The sequence below is a fragment of the Danio aesculapii genome, chromosome 3, assembly GCF_903798145.1.
Source record: "Danio aesculapii chromosome 3, fDanAes4.1, whole genome shotgun sequence".
NCBI classification, from domain to species: domain Eukaryota; kingdom Metazoa; phylum Chordata; class Actinopteri; order Cypriniformes; family Danionidae; genus Danio; species Danio aesculapii.
Genome location: NC_079437.1, coordinates 10,581,298 through 10,604,076, shown reverse-complemented (window position 1 = coordinate 10,604,076; position 22,779 = coordinate 10,581,298). Strand labels below are relative to the sequence as shown.

The 22,779-nt window shown below is 34.2% G+C and overlaps 1 protein-coding gene across 1 annotated transcript in view; it reads right to left on the bottom strand.

Annotated features, from left to right (window-relative positions):
• Positions 1 to 308: 308 nt before the first annotated feature.
• Positions 309 to 22,779, bottom strand: part of LOC130217234 (coronin-7-like) — a 54,902-nt gene continuing 32,431 nt past the window's right edge. Inside the window, exons 7-9 of the mRNA XM_056449307.1 lie at positions 3,567 to 3,617; positions 1,418 to 1,572; positions 309 to 510 (exon numbers count right to left, since the gene is read on the bottom strand). Coding sequence (XP_056305282.1) covers positions 309 to 510; positions 1,418 to 1,572; positions 3,567 to 3,617 — 408 coding nt within the window. The remainder of the gene's footprint in view (positions 511 to 1,417; positions 1,573 to 3,566; positions 3,618 to 22,779) is intronic.

Sequence of the window (22,779 nt, the reverse complement as noted above, 5' to 3'; positions counted from 1 at the left end):
GAAAAATTTTATGAAAAGAGATTAGAAATGCAGATTACTAATCAAAAAGTTAACGTATTTACAGTAGGACATTTACAAAACATTGTAATTTAGCATGATTTTTACTTGATATTCTAATGAGATGTTGCCAAAATTATTACTGTGGAACATGATGCTGTCAAGCATGTGTGGCGGCAACCAGGTGAAGAGTACAAAGACAAGTGTGTCTTGCCTACCGTTAAACATGGTGGTGGGAGTGTCATGATGTGGGGATGCATGAGTGCTGCTGGCATTGGGGAGCTACATTTCATTGAGAGAAACATGAATTCTTACATGTACTCTGACATATTAAAGCAGAGCATGATCCCCTCCCTCCGGAAACTGGGCCGCAAAGCAGTGTTCCAGCATGATAATGACCCCAAACACAGCTCCAAGATGACCACTGGCTTGCTAAAGAGGCTCAGGGTAAATGTGATGGACTGGCCAAACATGTCTCCAGATATACACCTCATAGAAAACCTCTGGGGCATACTGAAAAAAAAGGGGAGGAGCACAAGGTGTCAAATGTCCACCACCTCAGTGATGTTGTGATGGAGGAGTGGAAGAGAATTCCAGTGGCAATCTGTGAACCTCCGGTCAACTCTATGCCCAGGAGAATTAAAGCCGTGCTGGAAAATGATGGTGGCCACACAAAATATTAACATTTCAATTTTTTTCTTAGGGGTGTACTCACTTTTGTTGCCAGGGGTTCAGCTATTATTGGCTGTATTTTTAGTTATTTTGAAGGGACAATAAATTTACACTGCTAAACGAACTTTACACTGACTACTTTTCATTGTGTCAAAGAGTTTGACACTGTAAATTAAACTGAGGAGAGTTTAACTACTTCACAACACTCCGTCACCTGAACTCAGCGCGAGGGAGAAAGAGAAAAGAGCAGCGCTGATGTAAAATCATATTCTCAAGTCATAATCTTTAAAATAATGACTTGTATTAAAAATGTTGATAAGAGATTGGGATATAGAATTACAGCGGTGCGTTAAAAATGCTTATTTTCTGTGGAGCGATTGATTTGAGTTAGTAGGTCTGCTTTATTAAAATAAGCTTAAATAAAAACAGCCTATGCTGGTTATAAAAAGGATTCAGTGTTTTCGTTTTGTAATCTAAATTTGTAATTTAGGTGGAAAAAACTTAGTGCAGGCCCTTTATTCCTTTTATTTAGTTTATTCTGTTTTTCTATACAATCCTGAAAGATTCACAAGCAAAAACAAATACTAAACTAAAATGGGCGGTGATGACGGTAATAACCACATCACCGCGGTTGACATCTTATTATGGCAGTAAGGCGGTGATGCGGTTACCGTCACACCCCTAATATATATATACACACACACATTACCTATGCCATCTATACATCATAACATCTGTAACGACCGACCTGTCCACTTCCGATAAGATCAAAGAAGAATAAAGCAGGTGTGATGAAGCTGAATGAAACACCTGAGTGACAGCGAAAGGAGAGACTGGGAAAAGCTTCAGGAGCAGCTCACACGTCTGATCAAACGACTGGATCTGATCTGCTGTGTGTTTGCTCTGCGAGAGTAATATCTAATCAAGTGTGACCTGTCAGATTCAGCCGAGCTTTATTTACCTTCAGAAGACAGAGCAAACAATGAGAAACCTCCACTGACTGTGGAATAATCTGACCTCAACTTCCTCGTTCCGGTGCCATTGATTTAATCTAAAACAAGAGCTAGATGGTATTCCACAATCAAAAACACCATCACCTTCACACGGACCTCACAGTGTATTAATCAGGGTTTAGTGGGTTGGAATCAATCAATCAATCAAACAGTCAATCAGCATTAGAAACTCCAGGGTGAACCTATCAGCCAGCAAACCAACTCATAAGCCAATCAGCATGAAAATGTCTACTGAACCAGGACTATTCCAGACTAGTCCAGACCATATCAATCAATCAGCATTAGAAACTCCAGAGTAAACCAATTATTCAGCCAATTAGAATGAGTCACTCCAGAGTTAACCAATCAATCAGCCAATCAGAATGAGAAACTCCAGAGTAAACCAATCAATCAGGCAATCAGAATGAGTCTCTCCAGAGTTAACCAACATCAGCCAATCAGAATGAGAAACTCCAGAGTTAACCAATCAATCAGGCAATCAGAATGAGTCACTCTAGTGTGAATCAATCAATCAGGCAATCAGAATAAGAAAATCCAGAGTAAATCAATCAATCAGAAAATCAGAATGAGTCATTTCAAAGTGAATCAGTCAATTAGAACGAGTCACTAAATAACGGTCTGATCTGATTGGCTAAAAATAGAAATAAAAGTAAATAAAGTTGAAATTTAAATGAACAGCAGAAGTAATACTTTACAATATATTAAAAAAATAATCAGTTAATTTATAAAGTGTAGTGATATATCAAAATACTACTGTTCGTGCTCAAATAAAAGCATTCTTGGCTTTCAAAAAAAAGTTCTTCCATTGATACATATGCAAAATGCAAGCTAGCGTAAAAGGTTTCCACTTTAATTGCGTTCCAAAGTTGGCTTGGTGATCAAAACGTGACCATTTTAAAACATGGAGGAATCACTCAATTCAGCAGTGTTGCATCATCTGTGTAACCCCACCCCTTTTCACAGCACCACTCAAACAACTCCACATACTGAAAAACTAGAGTGAACACGGCTTTACTGAGCAAAAACCTTTAAACACTACTGTAAACATACAGCATACCTGCTAACACTCCCGTTTTTTCCGGGAGTCTCCCGTTTTTCAAACCCATCTCCCGCCACCCTCCCATTTTGTTATTTCTCCCTAAAGACTCCCGGAATTTCAGTCTTTTTGATACAGTCTGTAACACCCACGGCTCGCCGACTTAGGTATAGTATCCGATCACCTGAGGACCTGGTTCTTAGCTGTGTTATTCAGACACCTCACCCCCGACACCAAGCCACCTCCACCCCCATTCTCCCGGATTTTCAGAGACAAATGTTGGCAGGTATGACATACAGTACTCTATTGTCTTAAAATGCCATGGAAAAATTCACGTGCTTTTATATTTAATATAATGAATTTTCTAGTTAGGATTACCTTTAAATTCAATATAACTAACAGCAACTAAATCATTTCATCAAATTTATTGAAGGAGTAATTAACAATCGGCCGTTGAATTATTAGAAAATAATGCACACCCTAGGAGGTAATGTGGCCACAAAATTTATTATTTATCTGAAAAATCATTAAATATTATAAATGCTCATCAGCCAATCAGAATCAAGCATTCAACCACCTCATATATAAGATAATTGTCATAGAAAAAATGACAATATATTATATATATATATATATATATATATATATATATATATTATATATATATATATTATATATATATATATATATATATAAATATAACGGTTGTTTTATAATATTAAATAATATATAAATAATGGTCCACTTAAACCAAGACAAAATGCCAAAAATAAATAAATAATAATAATAAATGACACTCTGGCAAATAATATATGAATAAAAATAATGAGATTGATTTTGAACAGTACCTGAACCGCTGATGGCTGAGCCCGCGGGTCAAAGAGACGCAGCTTTTTGTCCTGAAGAGAAAAAAAATTTAAAGAGTGAAAATTTGACAAACATTGAATAGCAAGAGTGCAGGACATCATGCGTGACAAATATTAATATCCATATTGATAAAACAAGTCGTGCTGTCTAATAGCTTATCCATCCTCTATTAAAAATGTGAATATATTGTGTGATCTAATATTTTTTCTACTCTTAGCAAACTTTACATATTTTTGTAAAATATAAAAAGTATTAATATCATTTAAACTATTTTTATTTCCCAATATTTAATTAATTTTGTTTAAAATATAATTAATGTGTTTAAAAATAATAAATAAACAAAAGACTTGATCTAAATATCAACAATATGACTAACATAATAATCTGCATAAATGAGGAATGTTAAAATTTCATATTTTCCATTTACCAAGCAAACTTTCATTAATCTCAAATATTTGTTATTATTTATCATTCAAACATACATACACTCACTGGCCACTTTATTAGGTACACCTGCAGTGTACCTGCAGTTCTGCTGCAGTTCAAACCAAGCATCACAATGAGGAAGAAAGGCGATTTAAGTGACTTTGAACGTGGCATGGTTGTTGGTGCCAGACCGGCTGGTCTGAGTATTTCAGAAACTGCTGATCTACTGGGATTTTCACGCACAACCATATCTAGGCTTTACAGAGAATGGTCTGAAGAAGAGAAAATATCCAGTGAGCAGCAGTTCTGTGGACGCAAATGCCTTGTTGATGCCAGAGGTCAGAGGAGAATGGCCAGACTGGTTCAAGCTGATAAAAGGCAACAGTAACTTAAATAACTACTCGTTACAACCGAAGTATGCAGAAGAGCATGTCTGAATGCACAACACGTCCAACCTTGAGGTGGATTGGTTAAAGCAGCAGAAGTCCACACCATGTGCCAGGTGAATTTGGTGTCAACAACATGAAAGCATGGATCCATCCTGCCTTCTATCAAAGGTTCAGGCTGCTGGTGGTGTGTAATGGTGTGGGGATACTTTCTTGGCACACTTTGGGCCTATTATGCCAATTGAGCATTGTGTCAACACCACAGCATATCTGAGTATTGTTGCTGACCATGTCCATCCCTTTATGACCACAGTGAGCCCATCTTCTGATGGCTACTTCTAGCAGGATAACGTGCCATGTCAAAGCGTGAATCATCTCAGACTGGTTTCTTGAACATGACAATGAGTTCACTGTACTCAAATGGCCTCCACAGTCACCAGAGCTCAATTCAATAGAGCACTTTTGGGATGTGGTGGAACGGGAGATTCACATCGTGGATGTGCAGCCGACAAATCTGCAGCGATTGCGTGATGCTATCATGTCAATATGGACCAAAATTTTCTAGTACCTAGTGGAATCTATGGCACGACGGATTGAGGCAGTTCTGAATGCAAAAGAGGGTTCAACTAAGGACTAGTAAGTACCTAATGAAGTAGCCAGTGAATGCATGTTGTAATATTTTAGTATACATATTCATAATAATAACAGTCCTCCTATCCAGCGTTGCCATTTTCCTGTAGTTATAAAGCAATCATGACCGTGATGTGACATTTATTTTCAGTGTGCTGACTAAGTAGACTGCGTTTATTTTTATTATACAGCAGAAAAAGGCTTCATGTGGTATTTGTTACGAGCCTGTCGACATAATTGGCGGTGTAAATCCTAGTGTTACCCGACATCACAATCAGTTCAGTCAATCAATGACCAGCAGACGACCCGATCAGACTCCAGCTCAGCCAATCAGATGGCAGAAAGGAAATGAGCGCTAATAGGAACAGGCTGTTCGCTCAACACAACAAACCCTTAATGAAGAGCAGAGACTGACACGTTCTCCCAAGAGTCCTGACACGCCAGAAAAACACTGCGCAATCCTCCAAGATCACGACACACCGGTCTTAAAGTCGGGATGAAGTCAAAAGATTTCACTCTTGTTATTTTAGATGTATATAGTAGTGTTTGTTATGCCCGATGTGTCTGTCCACTTCATTATTTTTTTGTGAAAATGTATTCTCTTTAAATGTATGCCCTTTAATCAAATATCATAACGAAATCACACACCGCCGTAGATTTTTGTTTTTTTACATCTTAGGACCATTTCAAGTGGATGTACATCATGATATGGGGAAAAAAAGGACAATATAATATTTTATATATTATAATCCACATTATCATAATCAACATTATAATAGCTAAACCACTTAATTGTTCCTACAATGAAAAAGCGATTTTTTTTTTATGTTTTATTTTTTTAAAGTGATTACTTTACAAGAAGTGAGTAAACCCCACACTATAAAAAAAATGTAATGGAAAGTCAAGACAACAAATATTTTTATCTTGCTTCAAGTTATTTTAACAAGTGAATCAAGTTTGAACAAATTTATTTAAGTCATACAAAGTTTAATTTATATTTTAGTCCGTTTGACTGATGTAATTTGCATGCAAACTCTGTTTCCACCAAGGCAGCCGAGATTACGTTCTGGCACGTAATAGACATTTTCAAAGCAAATACAGTATCTGACTTCAGCATTGTTTTTATAGATAAACAAGAATGTTAACTTATCATGTTTCTTAAATATCTGCAAACATATTATGGTATTTTTATGCTTTAGAAGAGTCAAAAACTTTAAGGGGACAGTTCACCCAAAAATGAAAATTCACTCACAAGTGATTCCAAACCTTGATGAGTTTTTTCTTCTGTTAAACACAAAAGAAGATATTTTAAAGAAAGCTGTAACCACTGACTTCCATGCACTGTAATACCCAAAAAGTTAAGGTAACTCAAAACTGATTGCAACACAACCATTTAAGTTCAAAAACTGATCCTAATGAGTACTGTGAACTTGAAGCAATTTGAGCACAGTACAAACCAATACATGAAGAGAACTTAAACCAGCTGAGTGCTGTAAAACCCATAAGTTAAAGCAACTCAAATCATTTTAGGAAACCGATTGCAACAAACCATTTGAGTTAAAAAAACGAATCTATACGATACTGTGAACAAACTCCATTTAAGTTGATGTAATGAGGTGTTTAATCAACTCATTACCTTCAACACTGGGTTCAAAACTCTTTTCAAATGAGTAGAATTAGTCAATTTTGAGTTAACTACACTCATTTCACTTGATAAAGTTGACTGTTGGGTTTTACAGTGTAGTAGGAAAACCAAATACTATGATAGTCAATGGTTACCGGTTTCCAACATTCTTCAAAATATCTTCTTTTGTGTTTAATAGAAGAAAAAAATGTTAATCATGGTTAGAAACATGTAAATAACGACAAATTTCTCATTTTTTGGGTGAACTGTTTTGAGAAGTTCTCCTCTGCTTGTGATGGTTGTGTCTTTATTTGATGTTGTTGAGCAGGAAAAGCCGCATGTCATTGTGAAATACTGTGGCTCAGTGCGAGCGTCTACTGTTTGTGTTTGACTTGATTTGTTGTTCTGGTTTCATGACTTTTGTCTGGTGTTTTTTTCTGGAGAAGAGTGGCAGTGGTTACTGAAGATGATTTATGGGTAAAACAAAGTATTATTCTGCATTTCCCAATGTCTTCAGGGAGAGTTTGAATGACTAAAACCAGAACTGTAGACAGCATTTAAAGACTTTGTTATAGCACTATAAAAGTGACATGATTTTACTTTAAAAAAGTGAGTAAAGCCATTGCTTTTAAAGTGATTAGTTGACTTAACTTAAAAAGTGAGCAAATCTGTAGCTTTAATAAATGTAATTGATGTGCATAATTATAAAAACCAAGTCAACTTTACAGATTTAAGCTACAATGCACTGTAAAAACATTATAATTTTTTTTGTTCAATCAAATTTACTTTTCTAGTCATCTCAACTTACAGCAATCAAACGGACTAAAATATTAAGTTAAACTTTGTATGACTTAAATAAATTTGTTCAAACTTGATTCACTTGTTACAATAACTTGAAGCAAGATAAAAATATTTGTTTTTATAATGTGGGGTTTACTCACTTTTTGTAAAGTAATCACTTTAAAAAAATAAAACTTAAAAAAATAATCGCTTTTTTCATTGTAGGAACAATTAAGTGGTTTAGCTATAAATGTTGATTATGATAATGTTGAGATATATATATAAAATGTATATGTATATATATATGTATATATATATATATATATATATATGTATATATGTATATATATATATGTATATATATATATATATATATATATATATATATATATGTATATATGTATATATATATATATATATATGTATATGTATATATGTATATATTATATATAATATATGTATTATATGTATATATATATATATATGTATGTATATATATATATATATGTATGTATGTATGTATGTATGTATGTATGTATGTATGTATGTATGTATGTATGTATATATATATATATATATATATATATATATATTATAATATATATATATATATATATATATATAGATATATATTATATATATATATATATATATATAATTTATATGTACAAGCCTTTTTACAAATACCACTGAAAGTTCTGTTTGAGAATATTGCAAATTCACAAAAAGCTGTCTGGAATTATTAGATAAATAAAACTAAATACATTTTTTAACATTAATATTTAATAATAGAAATTCTTGTAATGCACTCATTGCTATAAACAGTAGTGTATAGGCCTGTTTTCTATTAGTAAGTAGGTATTAGATTTATATGTATGAATTTTAACTTCTTATGCATCAAACATACGCTCCAAACTTGTTCTTGATTGAGACATGTTGCATTCTTCTTTCATCATTCATTCATTCATTCATTCATTTTCTTTTCGGCTTAGTCCCTTTATTAATCTGGGGTCGCCACAGCGGAATGAACCGCCAACTTATCCAGCATATGTTTTACGCAGCCGCAACCCATCACTGGGAAACCCATACACACTCATTCACACACATACATACACTATGGACAATTTAGCCTACCCATTTCACCTGTACCGCATGTCTTTGGACTGTGGGGGAAACCGGAGCACCCGAAGGAAACCCACACAAACGCAGGAAGAACATGCAAACTCCACACAGAAACGACATCTGACCCAGCTGAGGCTCAAACCAGCGACCTTCTTGCTGTGAGGCGACAGCACTACCTACTGCGCCATTGCGTCGCCCCTTCTTTTATCATTTGCATTGTCATTTTTCATAACAATTTTTATTTCTGTGTTATACTGTTTTCTGTGGCAGTATATTCCGCTGTGGCGACCCCTGATAAATAAGTGACTAAGCCAGAGTAAATGTATTGATGAATTATTTTCTGTGAAGCTGCTTCTGGCCATGACACGTTCACACCTAAATGGTTATAAGAGACGTGTTTAAGGGATTATATGCAGCATCCCTGATTTATTCTCTTAGGTAAAGCAAGATCTTCTCTTAAGGTTCATACTTAGAGGGAAAATGTGCTCAATGCATTATAAAGCTTGAAGCATTAGAATCAGATCGGGGCCTCCCTAGCTTTGACCCAACTTGACTGTCAGAGTGACAATACTCCCCTGGCTGTACAAGACTGATCTTAGTAAGTCAGTAAATCCACCCTTAGGAAAAAGTAGTATACTAAAGCAAAGGTAAAAAAATAAAAGTATAAAAATAAATGTTCATTTTGTACGGTTGTACAGTGACAAATAATTGTTCAGTTTTTTACTGCCGTCATTAAAAGAAACAAATTAACACAATGACTCCTTGTGTCGGTGTCAGTCTGAACAGCAGCGCCATGCCTCAGCCCCAATCCCCCCTCCCCAATCCCCCTTCATAAATTTAAAAGACGATTCAAAAACACACAAAATCAATTCGTAAATTCAAAACACAACTTGAAAATACACAAATCCAATTCGTAAATTCAAACTAAACAAATCCAATTCGTAAATTCAAAAATAAACAAATCAGAAATAAATCAGAAATAAACAAATCCAATTTGTAAATTCAAAAATACACAAATCCAATTCATAAATTCAAAAGACGATTCAAAAACACACAAAATCAATTCGTAAATTCAAAACACGACTTGAAAATACACAAATCCAATTCGTAAATTCAGAAATAAACAAATCCAATTCGTAAATTCAAAACACGACTTGAAAATAAACAAATTCAATTCGTAAATTCAAAAATAAACAAATAAAATTCGTAAATTCAAAAGACTATTCAAAAATACACAAATCCAATTCGTAAATTCAAAAATAAACAAATCCATTTCGTAAATTTAAAAATAAACAAATCCAATTTGTAAATTCAAAATACACAAACTCAATTCGTCAATTTAAAACATGATTAAAAAGCACACAAATCCAATTCATCAACTCAAAACGAAATTCATAATATACACAAATCTAATTCATTTGGCAAATATTAATGATTTTTACTTCACAAATTCACAAATTGTGTGCTGTATTGTGCTGTGCACGTACAAACTTTATTTAAAAAATTTAATCTTTTTGAGACTAATCTGACACCATATTAAACATTATTGCAAGTAATAATAATAATAATAACTACAATGATTTACAATGAAGTAAATATGACAAATATACATTTTTGTACAGCTGTTTTTTTCTTCACTTAAAACACAAAATAGCATATTTACAACAAGCAAAACAACCTTATTTATTCAAAATTATTAGAATGAGGCTTGGGTCATTCTAACCATACCAGCCAACATTTGACTCTGAAAATCCGGGGGCGGGGGGAACAAAACGGAAGATATACATCTCAGGTGTGATTCAAACATGTATTAGTTCTATAGAGGTTGAAATGTTTGCGATTGTATGATCCAGTTTTTACATTCATTCATTTTACTTCAGCTTAGTCCCTTATTATCAGGGGTCGCCACAGCGGTATGAACCGCCAACTATTGTGGCATTAGTTTTACGCAGTGGACCTTTCACTGCAACTCAGTACTGGGAAACAGTTACATGTTATTTGAAAAAAAAAAGCAGGTCTCCAAACTATCAGCTGGGAGTTTTGCTCAGATTTCTCCCTTCATTGGCTTTAGTCTGTCACTGCAGCCATCTTCAGTTCATGCGCTGTGCACTTCTGCTATTTTATTTGCTGTTTATAGGCTGACGCTGCAAACAGGGGCCGTGGTGGTCAGCCCACCCACAAGGCCGAGCAGTCCCAGGATAACCCTGACTGAGCGTCCTGATCCCAGATCAGCTGCAGAGATCAGCGGCAGTGTAAACAGACTGAGCAACTGATCATACGTCAGAAGAGGCCTGCAGCTCTACAGGGAGACTTTAGTACAGTCTGCTCTTACACTGCACAGACAACACACAACCTGACCTCTAATGACAACACACACACTTGCACAAACGCAGACACACACACACACACCACACACACACATGCAAATACACAAACAAATTAAGACACACGCATACACAAACTCAGATGCATACACTTGCATGTGCACAAACACACACACACAAATGCAGAAACATACAGATACAATGCAGACACACAAACACACGCACAAACACAGATACACATGCATAGACATACACACAAAACCACTTGCACAGACACACAAACATTCGCACAAACGCAGATACACACGTGCATATGCACAAAAGCAGACACACACAAATGCAGACATACCCACATGCACAACCCAGACACGCACACAAATAAACTCACAAACCCAGATACACACTCAATAACAGACACGTACAAACACAGATACACAAAGACACACGATCCAAGAGACACATACGCAAACACACACACAAATTCAGATACATGCATGTGCACATACAAACATGTACACACACACAAAGTAGATACACACAGACAGATGCAAATACACAATGCAGAAGCACACACACACACGCCTGCACTCACACAAAAGCAGATACACACTCAATAACAGACACGTACAAACACAGATACACAAAGACACACAATCCCAGAGACACATACACACACAGACACACACAAATGCAGATACATGCATGTGCACATACAAACATGTACACACACACACACACACAAAGTAGATACACACAGACAGATGCAAATACACAATGCAGATGAACACATGCAAGCCTGCACTCACACAAGAGCAGATACACACTTGCATGTACACACACACACACACCACACACAAACACACACAAAAGCAGAAACACTCGCAAAAACAGATGCACACACAGTCTCATACAAGCTCAGACACACACAGTCGCACAAATGCAGATACACACGCATGTATGTGCACACACAAACACAGGCCTATGCAGACACACAAACACTTGCCCAAACACAGATACACACGCGGCATACACACATAGAAATACACACACAACCACTAGCACAGACACACAAACACTTGCTCAAACACAGATACACACGCGCGCATACACACCATAGAAATACACACAACCACTACCACAGAAACACAAACACTCGCACAAACGCAGATACACACAAGCACACTGTGAACATGCACAAAAGCAGACACACACAAGCAAACACACACAAATGCAGACATACCCACATGCACAAACACAGATACACACTCAATAACAGACACAGATACATAAGACACACAATCTCAGAGACACATACGCAAACACAGACACATGTACACGCACAACACCACACACACACACACACACACACACACACACACAAATGCAGACTTAAACAAATAAAATGCAGGCACAGAGACACACATACACAAACACAGACACACACAAAAACAAACACATGCACATTGTGCACCCAATGTGCGCGCACACACATAAAATAAACTCAAACAGAGAGTGTGTGACAGCTGTTCCATCATGAATGTAGCTTGAGCTGACATGATGAGTTTCTCACATTCACTTGAATGAGTTTCAAACACCACACACACACACACATCAAGCAAATATCCCACAATCCTCTGTGCCACCATTTACAGCAAAGTGCAAACAGCAGCTCTGGTCACTACAGTGGCGACGAGGTGGTGCAGTGGGTAGCACAATGGCCTCACAGCAAGAAGGTCGCTGGTTCGAGCCTCTGCTGGGTAAGTTGGCCAAATGTGGCCCGCGGGACGATGGTTTGTGGCTCCCGCCTTAATTTGAAGTTTAATGGCAGTGCGACCCACAAGTTTGCCTATGTTGGTGTGAAGCTGAACGAACCTACCATCATGGTGGGGTATATGGCTCTCAGGGGGGGCATTGGCTGGCCTTTGGTGCAGGCAAAAGTTAAAGTGAAAGTGAAAGTTACAGCCGCGTTGACATGGAGTGTTTCATATGCGTTTAGAGCCGGAAATAGATTTGATCCGTTTCATCTCTCGAGTCCTCTATTGGGTTTGAGTCTTTCGCTCATCACGGCCAATCATATGCTTTTAGAGCCGAAAGAGAATTGATCCGTTCACCTCATGAGTCCTCGGTCGAGTCGTTAATCACGTGACAGACAGAAGCCAATCATATGCATTTAGAGCCGGAAAGAGATTTGATCCGTTCACCTATCGAGTCCTCGGGTTTGAGTCATTCTATCACGTGATGAACGAACGACTCAAGAACCAGAAGACTGGAAAGGTGAACTATTCATCATGGCTCCTATCGGCTCAGACTGTGTACATTGGTTAAGATTATATGTGACTGTCAGTGTAAAGTGATGAAACACTGACATTTGAAGATATGAAGAGGTGAGTGAGCTGAGCAAAGAGACAAAAATACCTTCATAGACAAAAGAGCAGGTAAACATTGAATTATTAATTTCTCTTCTTATAGTATTCTATTTATGACTTAATTGTTGTGTGATCAACCTTTTGGGCTCGTTGTAGATGTGTTTGGAAGCAATTCGTAACATTTTAAAATATTTTGGTAAATTGAACGAAATTACTCTGAAAAAAGATTCGTTTATCTCGATGAATCAGACTCAAAGATCCGAGTCAGTAAAATGATCCGAACTTCCCATCACTAGTTTGTGTAAGTGTGTGTGGTGTGTGTGTGGTGTGTTGTGTGTGGTGTGTGCGCATGTGAGCGAGAGAGAGAGAGAGAGAGAGAGAGGAGAGGAGAGAGAGAGAAAGAAAGAGAGAGAGCGAGAGTGTGCATGCAAAGGTTGTGTGGACTAGTTAACAATATTTCAGCCAATCATTTCTTATTCTTGGCTGGTGGTTATGTTTCGCGTGCAGTGAGCAGTGAAAATAAATAATGTCATAGTGGCCTACCTAAATAATATTGTATTTTCGAAGTTGCAAAAAGGCAATCAAGCTTATTTTAAGTTCTTTAAAACCAGAAGTAAATCTGACAATGAGCCTGATCAAACGAGATCTGGAGAAGCTGGAACTGTGTGCCTGCATCAGGATAGTGTGACAGGAGCAACGCGAGTCAAGTCAGCCACAGAACATGACAGAAGAGCTAAGTTACTGTGGGCTCTTCTTGAAGATGAGAGAGTGAGTGATTAATTACTATTTTTCACTTGGAAGTGAGCTGAAATGGTACTTATAAAAGTTCATGTGAGGTCTCTCTCTCTCTCCCTCTCTGACAAATGAAATCAAAGATGTGTGTAGACGACGGGATTAAAGAAAAGGAACTCGGTGCCGCCTAATGTAGCTATCTGCAGTCATATCAACACCTGTCCATCGGCAATAAGAGTCCCCGGTAAGCCGGACCAATTATAGGGTCACACCGTTATTTGTGGGTCATTTGCATCGCTCGACTTGCATTGTTTTTGCAGTGCCTCACACAATGAACATTACATATATTTCTATATGATGTAAAAGTTGTCAAAACAAATGACAACAACACAGTGTTGCTTCTTTTTCTGTAACAACAGCACAGAGGATAACAGTAAATCTAATTATTATTATTATTTCTATTATTAATTTTAATTACTGATTGATTTATTTTCTTATTACTTTTTAATTGGTTTGTTTTTCATCTTATTTTGTGTTAAAAAATTCAAATCTTCTCAAATCTCTTTATTTTTATTTTTTTAAACACAAATAAGATGAAAAATAAACAAAATAATATATAATATATTAATAATTAGTAATATAATTCATTTCTCGTGGAAAACCTGATGCGGCCCAGCCTCTGCTTCCAGCGGCCCCCTGGTAAATTGAGTATGAGACCCCTGGGGTAATTTTCCAGCTGTTTGTTCAAATGCTAGACACTCAGCAACGCTCATCACTTGAGCTATAAGGTGAAATGTAGCTTAGCAATACACACTATCTCCTATAAACATTTACATGTGTGTGTGTGTGCGTGTGTCCAAAGGAATTTACTACAGTGATGTCATAGAACTTCCATTTGGAACCAGAGTTCCACAAAGACCCCTGGAATTCTAAAAATAACTGCTTATGTGTGTGTGTGCGCGTGTCTGCATGCAGGGCAGAATTAGGCCAGTATTTTCTCATGCGCATTGAGAAACGAGCTGTCAAATTTTGGAAACACATTAAAATCAGTGACTCCAACTCTTATCATTTTAAAGCCCTCAAAAACCAAGAAATGGACATGGACAAAAAGCCCCCTGATTCAGATGGTCCAAAAGCTACAAACACAAACCAACTTAGCAAATATGACTAACAGCAGGCAGCATCAGGACACGGACATGCTCATCCAAAGAATTAAGCCTAATTTACTGGAATGAAGCAAGAAAACAAAGTAAACTTCAATGTTATTTAGACCTAAATAGAGATTAACCACAGCAACATGTCTGAGTGGAGTAAAGGACAGTAAATTAAGAACAACATGGCCAAATACAGGCTGAGTGCTCACAGTCTGATTGGAGAGACGGGCCGATACAGACAGAACTGGCAACCCAGAGAGAGCCGCATCTGCTCACACTGTGGCCAGGCAGAGGTGGAGACAGAGGAACACTTCCTCACCCGCTGCACAAACTATCAGCACATCAGAGAATCATTCAACCCCAAACTACAGAGCTTTTACCCAATTCACTGAGTCAGATGATAAAACACAGCTTCAGTATTTATTAGAGGAAAAAAACTGACTGTGTTCTTCTAGCGGCGCAATACATTAATGCCTGTCACAAAAAGAGAGAGGAGACCAATAAAAACATCAGTGATGGCGCTTGCAAACACACACCACACACACACACCACCACACACACACACACCACACACACACCTAGATTATTATGAATGAATCATTGTAATATAATGATTATTAATTGTTATTACTGTTTTATCCTAAAATGTTGATGATAAATGTACAGTTTATTCTGATCTATTATTATTTTTCTATTGATTTGTATGAATAATATGATATGTTGAATAACAATATAATAAATTAAATAATAATATGATATATTGAATATTATGTGATATATTGAATATTAATGTGATATTTGAATTTAAATGTGATATATTGATATAATGTGATATATTGAATAATAATGTGATATATTGAATATTAATGGTGATATAGTGAATATTAATGTGATATATTGATATTATTATGTGATATATTGAATATTAATGTGATATCATTGAATAATAATGTGATATATTGAATTAATGGATATATTGAATATTAATGTGATATATTGAATATTAATGTGATATATTGATATTACTGTGATATATTGAATATTAATGTGATAATGAATAATAATATGATATATTGAATATTAATGTGATATATTGAATATTAATGTGATATATTGAATAATATTATGATATATTTATTAATGTGATATATTGAATATTAATGTGATATATTGAATAATATTATGATATATTGAATATTAATGTGATATATTGAATATTAATGTGATATATTGAATATTAATGTGATATATTGAATATTAATGTGATATATTGAATAATATTATGATATATTGAATATTAATGTGATATATTGAATATTAATGTGATATATGAATAATAATATGATATATTGAATATTAATGTGATATATTGAATATTAATGTGATATATTGAATATTAAGTGATATATTGAATAATATTTTGATATTGAATATTAATGTGATATATAAATAATAATATAATATATTGATTAATGTGATATATTGAATAATAATGTGATATATTGAATATTAATGTGATATATTGAATATTAATGTGATATATTGAATAATATTATGATATATTGAATATTAATGTGATATATTGAATAATATTATGATATATTGAATATTAATGTGATATATTGAATAATATTATGATATATTGAATATTAATGTGATATATTAAATAATAATATGATATATTGAATATTAATGTGTATATTGAATATTAATGTGATATATTGAATATTAATGTGATATATTGAATATTAATGTGATATATTGAATAATATTATGATATATTGAATATTAATGTGATATATTGAATATTAATGTGATATATTGAATAATAATGTGATATATTGAATATTAATGTGATATATTGAATATTAATGTGATATATTGAATATTAATGTGATATATTGAATATTAATGTGATATTGAATATTAATGTGATATATTGAATATTAATGTGATATATGAATATTAATGTGATATTGAATATTAATGTGATATATTGATTAATGTGATATATTGAATAATAATGTGATATATTGAATATTAATGTGATATATTGAATATTAATGTGATATATTGAATATTAATGTGATATATTGAATATTAATGTGATATATGAATATTAATGTGATATATTGAATATTAATGTGATATATTGAATATTAATGTGATATATTGAATAATAATGTGATATATGAATTAATGTGATATATTGAATATTAATGTGATATATTGAATATTAATGTGATATTTGAATATTAATGTGATATATTGAATATTAATGTGATATATTGAATAATAATATGATATATTGAATATTAATGTGATATATTGAATATTAATGTGATATATTGAATAATATTATGATATATTGAATATTAATGTGATATATTGAATATTAATGTGATATATTGAATAATATTATGATATATTGAATATTAATGTGATATATTGAATATTAATGTGATATATTGAATATTAATGTGATATATTGAATATTAATGTGATATATTGAATAATATTATGATATATTGAATATTAATGTGATATATTTGATATTATGTGATATATTGAATAATATATGATATATTGAATATTAATGTGATATATTGAATATTAATGTGATATATTGAATATTAATGTGATATATTGATAATATTTTGATATATTGAATATTAATGTGATATATTAAATAATAAATAATATATGAATATTAATGTGATATATTGAATAATAATGTGATATATGAATATTAATGTGATATATTGAATATTAATGTGAATATTGAATAATATATGATATATTGAATATTAATGTGATATATTGAATATATTATGATATATTGAATATTAATGGATATATTGAATAATCTTATGATATATGAATATTAATGTGATATATTAAATAATAATATGATATATGAATATAATGTGATATTGATATTAATGTGATAATATTGAATATTAATGTGATATATTGAATATTAATGTGATATATTGAATATATTATGATATATTGAATATTAATGTGATATATTGAATATTAATGTGATATATTGAATAATAATATGATATATTGAATATTAATGTGATATATTGAATATTAATGTGATATATTGACATATTAATGTGATATATTGAATATTAATGTGATATATTGAATATTAATGTGATATATTAAATAATAATATGATATATTGAATATTAATGTGATATATTTAATCATATGATTATATTGAATATAATGTGAATATTAATAATAATATGATATATTGAATATTAATTGTGATATATTTAATCATATTATGATATATTGAATATTAATGTGATATATTAATATAATATGATATATTGAGTAATATGATGTATTGTTGATATTTATTTTTTATTATTATTTATAAATATTTTTTACTACTTACTATTTACTGTGTTTTTGTTTGTTATATATATGTTACTTTTTATGTAAACTTTATAACTGCTTTGGGCAATTCATTTGTAACATTATCATGCCAATAAAGCAATTACTGAATTGAATTGAAGTGTAGCTGTGTCTCATTTCAGAGGCTGTATCATCCGCAGGACACATTCGAAATGCGCCACCAAAGGAAATATATTTCCCAGCTTCTGTATACCTTGTTTTGCCTTCAGATCGCTTAAAATAAGTTTTAAAATCACTTTGAACATTTTATTTTAACAATAATCATTACAATTTTATCAGCGCTTAATAACAGCAGCTGTTACGGATGCCTGGTGACGAGAGGTAAAGTCTAGATCGAATACGCGGCCGACCGGAAGTCGTAATATTTTACAGTACTGTGACGGTTGGGTTTAGGATTGGGGTGGGGGTAGGCTTTAAAAAATTAAAATTTATTGGGTAATTTAATAGATGACATGAATAATACTCGGTACAACTACTGTTTTTACCTTACTGTGACGGTTGGGTTTAGGGCTGGGGTGGGGGTAGACATTAATAAATACAATAAATCGGAATTTAATAAATAATACAAATTAGTCTCGTTAACCACCGACTCCAAACGTATCCGATCTAGCAACACACCGTGACGAGATTTGTCCTCTGTAGGCAAGACCGTCTCATTTCAAAAACACTCGTGTCAGCCTGTGTGGACTTCGAAGGACTCACCTTTAAAGTCTCATCCTCCTCCTGTGTGTGTGTGTGTGTGTATGTGTGTACAGGTTTATGTTGTGTGTGCATAAAATACATTTGCTTATGATCCAGCAAGGCATGTCTAATAGATGTCTAAAACCTAGTTCACACTAAAGGATTTTAAAATATCGATAGATCGCTGTGCCGTTTACACTACATGACTTGATTTCGCTGAGGTCATCACACTATGTGGACACTACGTACATGATCCACAAGAGGGGGGGGGGGGGTTTGGGGGGGTCGTTTTGTGCTATTCTTAGATGTCTATTAGATTTTCAGTGACAGCCCAAGTTTAGAATTGTTTTAGCCAAACTGTCTGTTTAGATATCTATTAGATGTCTATTGAACACTATACTGTTTGGCTGGGGAGTGTCCCTGTAAAAACATGTATACAAGTATGTGAGCGCGTGTGTGTATGTATGTGTGTGTGTGTGTGTGTGTGTGTGCGTGCGTGTGTGTGTGTGTGTTGTAGAAAATCTTCACTAGTGGGGCGGGTACTTTCACTTTCCACTGCTACAGCCCCTTATGTCTGCTTGTGTTCAAACCAAACTGAGATCGGCGTGGGGTTTCTTATGGCAGGTTTTATCCTTCATACATGTTGAGAGATCGAGTTGATTGACTTGATAAGGAAATATGTCTTGACAATCCACACAGACGTGACTTAATAAAGCATGAAGCATGACTTTAATCGTTGCATTAGTCTGAATGTAAATCCCCTCGTCAGGCAGCGCTGGAGCAGCGGGAGAGAGTGGACCACAGCGCATCAAACGAAAGGTATTAAAATAAGAAAAATAGACAACTCAAGACACTTAAATGCCTGTCTTTGTTGTATTTGCACCAGCTCTGTGATGCTCATCCACAACTTCATGCATTAGGGTTAAATTAGGCTGTCCAGTGTCTGTGTTCAGTCCATTACTATCACAGACAGGCAGTCAGGCAGCGTAATACAGAGAGTGGATCAAAGCGGCATCAGATGATAGGTAATAAAAGGGGAAAAAGAAAAATAGAATAAATATATATACTTTTACATTAGACACACATCTGATGCTTGTATTTTGTAAAAGCCCACACCCACAACTTCACGCACTGGGTTAAATTAGGCTTTACAGTCTCCCTTAACTTAAATTGTATCTGTTTCAGCTAAGTGAACGGAACCAACCCCGTGATGTCAGACACAGCGACATTCCAAGATGGTGGCACCCTAGGTCTAAAATCATAGTAAACATGCAGGTTTTCCTCTAAATGGTTACATTAATCGAGTTTGTTTAATATATTTCATTAAAGTGGAATCCAATGTACAATAAGGTTAACTTGACTCAGTAAGCTTCATTTCTCATTTAAATCATTCACGGAGCTGAATGCATTAAATAGTCTATATAAAAAAGGTCGAATAAACCTTCAAACCATAGCCTTATGAACAAATATATAAAAAATTTGATACTGCAGTCAAATATTTGTAGTCTTAAGAAACGTGATGTGTACAAGATAGAGATGGTATAAAGAGTTAATTGTTTGTTTTGAAATTGTGAATCGGAATCTGTTCAGTAATAAACCTAAAACACACATGGTTGTTGTCATGCGGTGAACTCGGCCAATGGTGTAATATCGGTTCATCATCACAGCTCGTGCAGTCGCTCTTCAGATGCTGCTCAGATCAGTCGTCTGATCTTGGAGCGCTATTCGCGCATACTTTGTTGCCACATGTGACAGTCACGTGGTGTTGGCACAGCATCAAGCCGGACAATATTTCTAACTGGCATGCACCTCTTTAAAGACAGATTTCGATTGGTCTGCGCAGCTCTGCATGAAATCGAACGCACCTATTGTCACAAGTAGGCGGGGCTTTCCCCCTTTGATGACACGCACAACGGGAGGATGTCAATCCATGCGTTTCTGCAGACTGTTTTTATATGTGATTATAAAGAATAGAATTAATCATTTTTACCATTAGAAGCTGCTGATATTTACACACTGTCATCACACAGCTGAACCCTTATGAAAGTCATTCTGCATAATAGCTCCCCTTTAAATCAGCACCTGCAGTACAGCTTTGATGGCGTTTTTTACTCCTGAATGTGTGGCCGCTGAACAAAGGGCTGTGCTTCATGTGGCAGACGTGGTCATAAAAACATGCGAGTTCTGAATTGAACACACATGCTGGCGGTGTTGTTTGCTTTAATAAGGTGGATCAGGGCAGATTGGAGGTTTATTGTGGTAATTACAGCTCTGGACTCGCGAGGGCCACAACCTCCAGAGTTCACTCTCTGATCCAGTGTCGTATTTCTTCTCACTTTGCTCTGTTTTTCACTGAACTCTCTGATATTTTAGCTGTCATGACGAGGTGTTGTTATTCCCAGCCGTTTTAGAAGAGAATATAGCTTTCACTGTAATGAATGCTGTGCTCTACACATCATTTGTGTACAACATGAAGGAATTAAGATAACTTAGTAGTTTTTACAAATTCAAGTTGATAAACCTAAAACAATTTAGCTGTGCCAAAAATCTCAAGAATTGTTGATTCAGGTCATTTTAAATAAGTAGTATAAACAAACGGCAAACACTGCGTCCGTATGGGACGCTTCTGCCTCTGGACAAGGACCTCGATCCGCCTGTTAATGACCACTGATCAAGGCGATCTTTGTAACAACAACAAAAAAAAAGGCATTTGTCATGTCTTTTTGGCTGTCTGATTTATACCTGCATATTTCGCTGTATCTCCTTCACTGCCATACTGAAACACACAGAAAACTCCACACGCACACACTGAAACATGAGGAAATGTGATGTCCACACATATTTTTTATACTAAGAGGTGATTGGACAGGTCTTTGCACGTGGCAAGGGATGTGAAAGGTAATCGGAAGCGTACAAAGGGCGGAACTGCTTTGTTGCAGTTGTTTTATTGACAAACAAATATTAATAATGCATATTCTGAACCACGGATCACAGGGTGACAAATATAATATATATATATATATAATATTATATAGTAATATATATATATATATATAATATATATATATATATATATTATATATATATATATATATTATATACATATATATATATATATTACATACACATACACACATGTAATATATTTATTTATTTATTGTTATATATTTTTTACTATTTAAGAAATACCCTTGACCTTATACATTTCATTTAATGATATATTCAAATAAGACTTCTTATGTTAAAATTTATTTAATGATATATTCAAACAGGCTTTCTTATTACATTATATTTAATCGTTTTATTTTTGATTTAGTTTTATAGGTTTTTTTAGGTGTTATTTTTCATTTGAAAACCAATAATTATTCAATTATAAATCACTGAATTTTATCAATAAGAGGTGATGATCATCTGCGGCAAAGCTCATCTGTGTATTAACATTCATCTCTAGTCATGAGACAGAGCATGATGAAAAACACACACTCTAGCGACCTCTATAGGTGAGAATGTTGCTGCTGCCAATTTTACTTTTAA